Below are 3831 nucleotides of genomic sequence, written 5' to 3'. Positions count from 1 at the left end.
AACCTAAACTGAAAAAATTATACGCTACTAATTTTTATCTAAGTCTTCATAACTGCATTTTTAAATTATTTAAATTGAAAATGTGCGCTTAAAATGAAGACATAAAATAGAAACAATGTTAAGTAAAATATTCTTTAGAATTACGTTTTGTAAAATCAATGATTTCATAATTGAGTCTTCTTAAAATTGTGTGGAAGTCCTAGTCAAAAAATAAATACACTCAAAATTCCCGGTCCAGTGGCCACCCTGATATAAGGGTTCAAGAAAAGAAAGAAACCCTTGATAAATTACTTATAAATTAAGAAATTTATTCGTAGACTTAAAATACATGAAGAGGGAGAAAGAGAAATTACTTCCCGCTTGCGGTCGCAAGTGGATTTCTTAAAACCAGGATGACAGAATCTCCACGTAGAAACATTTTCGAGATGAACCGATCTTTATTAACGGGCTTCGCCTGTAAAAAAGAATAAATTTATTAAGACCATTTGTTTTTAAAATATCGTAACATGTACTAACGATGTAGCAACTATTTTCTACGATAAAATACCTTCTTTTTTCCTTTTCCAGTACGCGGAAGCTCTGTCCACATTTCTTTCACGTTTTCCAAGACCATATTGCAATGTCTGTCAAAAGCCTTTACTCGACCAAGCAATTTTTTATTGTTTCTGCAATTTATCAGCACTTGGGTATTGTTTTTGACGGATTGGGTGAGAACGGAAAGTGGTCCTGTATTGAATTCTTCCTCTTCTCTTTTGGCGAGTTCTTCTGGGGTCATTTCTGACTTTGGTTTCGCTACAGCCGACCTAAAAAATTATATTTTTATGTAATTACTATGTCTTTATATTTAAATAACGAAATTATAATTTTTGTAAATTTGAATTTTAAATTAACTTCAGGGCTGCCACAGACTAATGTATTTAAAAACAGAAGTCAATAGAAATACTTATCTTCACAAAAATATAAATTCCATCACACATTTAATTTATCGGCTTGTATTTACAAGATTGCATGAAATGATATTTCTGAATTTGTAATTTATTTGATTTTTAATTAAATAAACTTTTGACGCTTCACTGGACTGTTTAAATTTTCAGGCTTTAAAATAGGAAATAGAAAACCAGAAAATTATCATTTAAAATGTAATTTTAATATTGCAGACTTCACAGCCTAAAATGCTCTCAAAACAAGGTCAACATATATTTTCACTAAAAAAGGAGAATAGATTCTATATAGGTACCATATTGAACTTAATATGAAATGCTTTAAATTCGTAATCTTTCAAATAAAAATATTGCAATTTTAACAAAATAGATTAATTTTTAAGCTGAAAAATGTACTTTTTGCCAAAAAACAAGAACGTTCGTCAAAATACATGAATAGTAAATAAATAAATGAAAAATAATTAACCAAATAGTTTGATTTTATACTGAAAAAGATAAATTTTCAGCCAAAAATGGAATATATAATTCAATTTCCAGTAAGAGACATAATTTCAAACAAAAGAATTTTCAACAAAATAGATCAATTTTTAAACAGACATAAATTTACAAAAAATGGATGAATCATCGAACAAAAAATTAAGTTTTGAACAAAGCAGTTAAACTTTTAACCAATTAGTTGAAATCTGAACAAAAATGAATTTTTATCCCAGAAGACTAGTTTTCTACCAAAAAAGACGAATATTCAACAAAAAATTAATTTTCAACTAAAAATTGCATTTAGAATTAAAAAGTTTACTTTCAAGCAGGATATCAATTTTATACAAAAAAGACGAATTTTTAACAAAAAAGTTGAGTTTCCAACTTAAAAAGTAAAATGTTTTTAAAAACTTAATTTTTAATCCTAAAAAGATAAATTTTCAACCAAATAACTGAATTTTCAAAAGAAAAGAAAAACCAAAAGGTTTAATTTTCAAGATAAAAGAGACGAATTTTTAAAAAGACAGTTGCATTTTCAATAAAAACAATTCAATTTTCAACATATACCATTTTTAACCAACAAAGATGAATTCCGAACAGAAAGTATAATATTAGACTTTACAAACAAAAAGAAATAACTTTAAATAAAAAATAGTTGGATTTTCTCATTCGGCTCCCTTAATTCAGTTCTCATCTAAACAAACAAACAAGAAAAAAGACAAGTTTCTTGAAAGTAATCTGAATTTGAATAGCACTTTCTAACCATAGGTTTATATAAATTTCATAAATTAATACATTTTTTAGTCGATAAAATCTAAAATAAGAGCAATTAAAGTGACTGATGTGCCTTTTTCCTATAAAAAAGTAACTTTAGTGCTTTTTTTTCATTAAAAAGTGACTTTAACAAAAAAAGCGAGTGTGTGGTAACCCCTTAAGTTGGAAATAACAAAGCTGTCTATTAAGCTTTTCAGTATTTTTGCGTAATTAATAAATTTGTGCAATAGAAACGATATGCGGCATCGGCTTATATCCGACGCAGAGAATACAGGTTATGTTAGCAATGGCAAGCGCACAATTCATGCTTGTGTAAAGTGTAAAACTAACGCTTTTAAGAATTTTGTTAAATGACTAATGTAAGGTCTATAAAGATAAAAAATAGGGAAACTAATGAAAATACTTACATTTTTGAGTGGTTTGTAGTTTTCGGCGTAAAAGGAAGTCGAAGAGGTTATAACGTTTCAGGTCGTTTTACACCTTTTACATGTACTGCTACGGAAATCCGAACACTAGATATATTGAATATTTTTGTTTCAAAAATATAGATTACGAAATTTGTTCTTCACCTCGTAAATATGAAAGAAAAAAAGCTGTTTAACTTTTCTAGTTTAGAGTTTAGAATATTGGAGCAGTTTACTCAAGTTCATGATCTAATGAATACATGGTCTAGCCACGCGCGAGTAAAAAAACCGAACTAATAAGGACCCACAGCTTAATTTCTCCATCTTGGATAAGAAAGGCGGCAAACGTAAGGGATTTTAAAATGCAAAATGTAAGAATAAAAGTTTCTTGTACTTTTCAGGTGTATAAATATTTGAATCTTTCTGAAAGGTATTATAATAATGTTGAAGATCGTTAAAGGAAAATACGGATTAACTATAATTTTAGGTTATGTGTTTCATAACTTCTTTCTGCTGACAAAAAATTACGTATGTGTGTCAAATAAAATGAAATTAAAGTCAAGTGGGAAAGTTCTGACTAAAGAAAATTATATAATGCAGTGCAGGTTGGACGCTGGACCGGGAAATCTGGAAAACCAGGAAATTACAGTGAATTTATTTTTTGACCGCGAATGTTATATAATTTGTATAATAAAAATGTTGTCTAACTTTGATTTCAACCGCTTTTTTTTATTTCCTAAATTGTGATTTTTATAGATTATTATACCATTTAGTTTAGAATACTTAATTCGAAAATCTGTCACTTTAAAAATTTTCCAGTTAAATTTTTTTATTTTTCAGCACACATTTTAATTGAAGAATTTCAAAATGTAGTTTTAGAGGTTAAACAAATTAAAAATTACAAGTTTTTAAAATCGAAGATTTTTTTATAAAGAACTAGGTGGCCGTCGGACTGGGAAACCGAGAATTTTACGAGTTTTCAGAAGAAAAATCTGCCCAAGCTATATTTTAACAGTTTTAAAAATAATTAAAGTGCAGTTTTGAGGATTTAAACAATTAAAAATTAAAAGTATTTGAAGCTGAAAATTTTTGATAAAAAACAGTTTTATTTTATCAACTGTAAATATTGAATGAATAAATTATTTAAAAAATGGATCTGTACTCATGATTTATCAATAATATATTTTTCATTCACAGTTTCAGGTATTCCTTTATATATTTTTTTATATTAAATT

General features: G+C 27.4%; 1 protein-coding gene across 1 annotated transcript; it reads right to left on the bottom strand.

Moving 5' to 3' along the window:
* Positions 1-283: 283 nt before the first annotated feature.
* Positions 284-2877, bottom strand: LOC117169138 (probable small nuclear ribonucleoprotein Sm D2). The gene is made up of 3 exons (XM_033355332.1): positions 2600-2877; positions 548-803; positions 284-454 (listed from the first exon to the last, which is right to left on the bottom strand). Coding segments are annotated over exons 1-3 (363 nt in total). The 5' UTR covers positions 2602-2877; the 3' UTR covers positions 284-349.
* Between the last annotated feature and the right edge of the window lie 954 nt (positions 2878-3831).

This window comes from Belonocnema kinseyi, chromosome 3, assembly GCF_010883055.1.
Source record: "Belonocnema kinseyi isolate 2016_QV_RU_SX_M_011 chromosome 3, B_treatae_v1, whole genome shotgun sequence".
In the NCBI taxonomy this organism is placed as follows: Eukaryota; Metazoa; Arthropoda; class Insecta; order Hymenoptera; family Cynipidae; genus Belonocnema; species Belonocnema kinseyi.
This window is presented reverse-complemented; position numbering and strand designations above follow the sequence as displayed.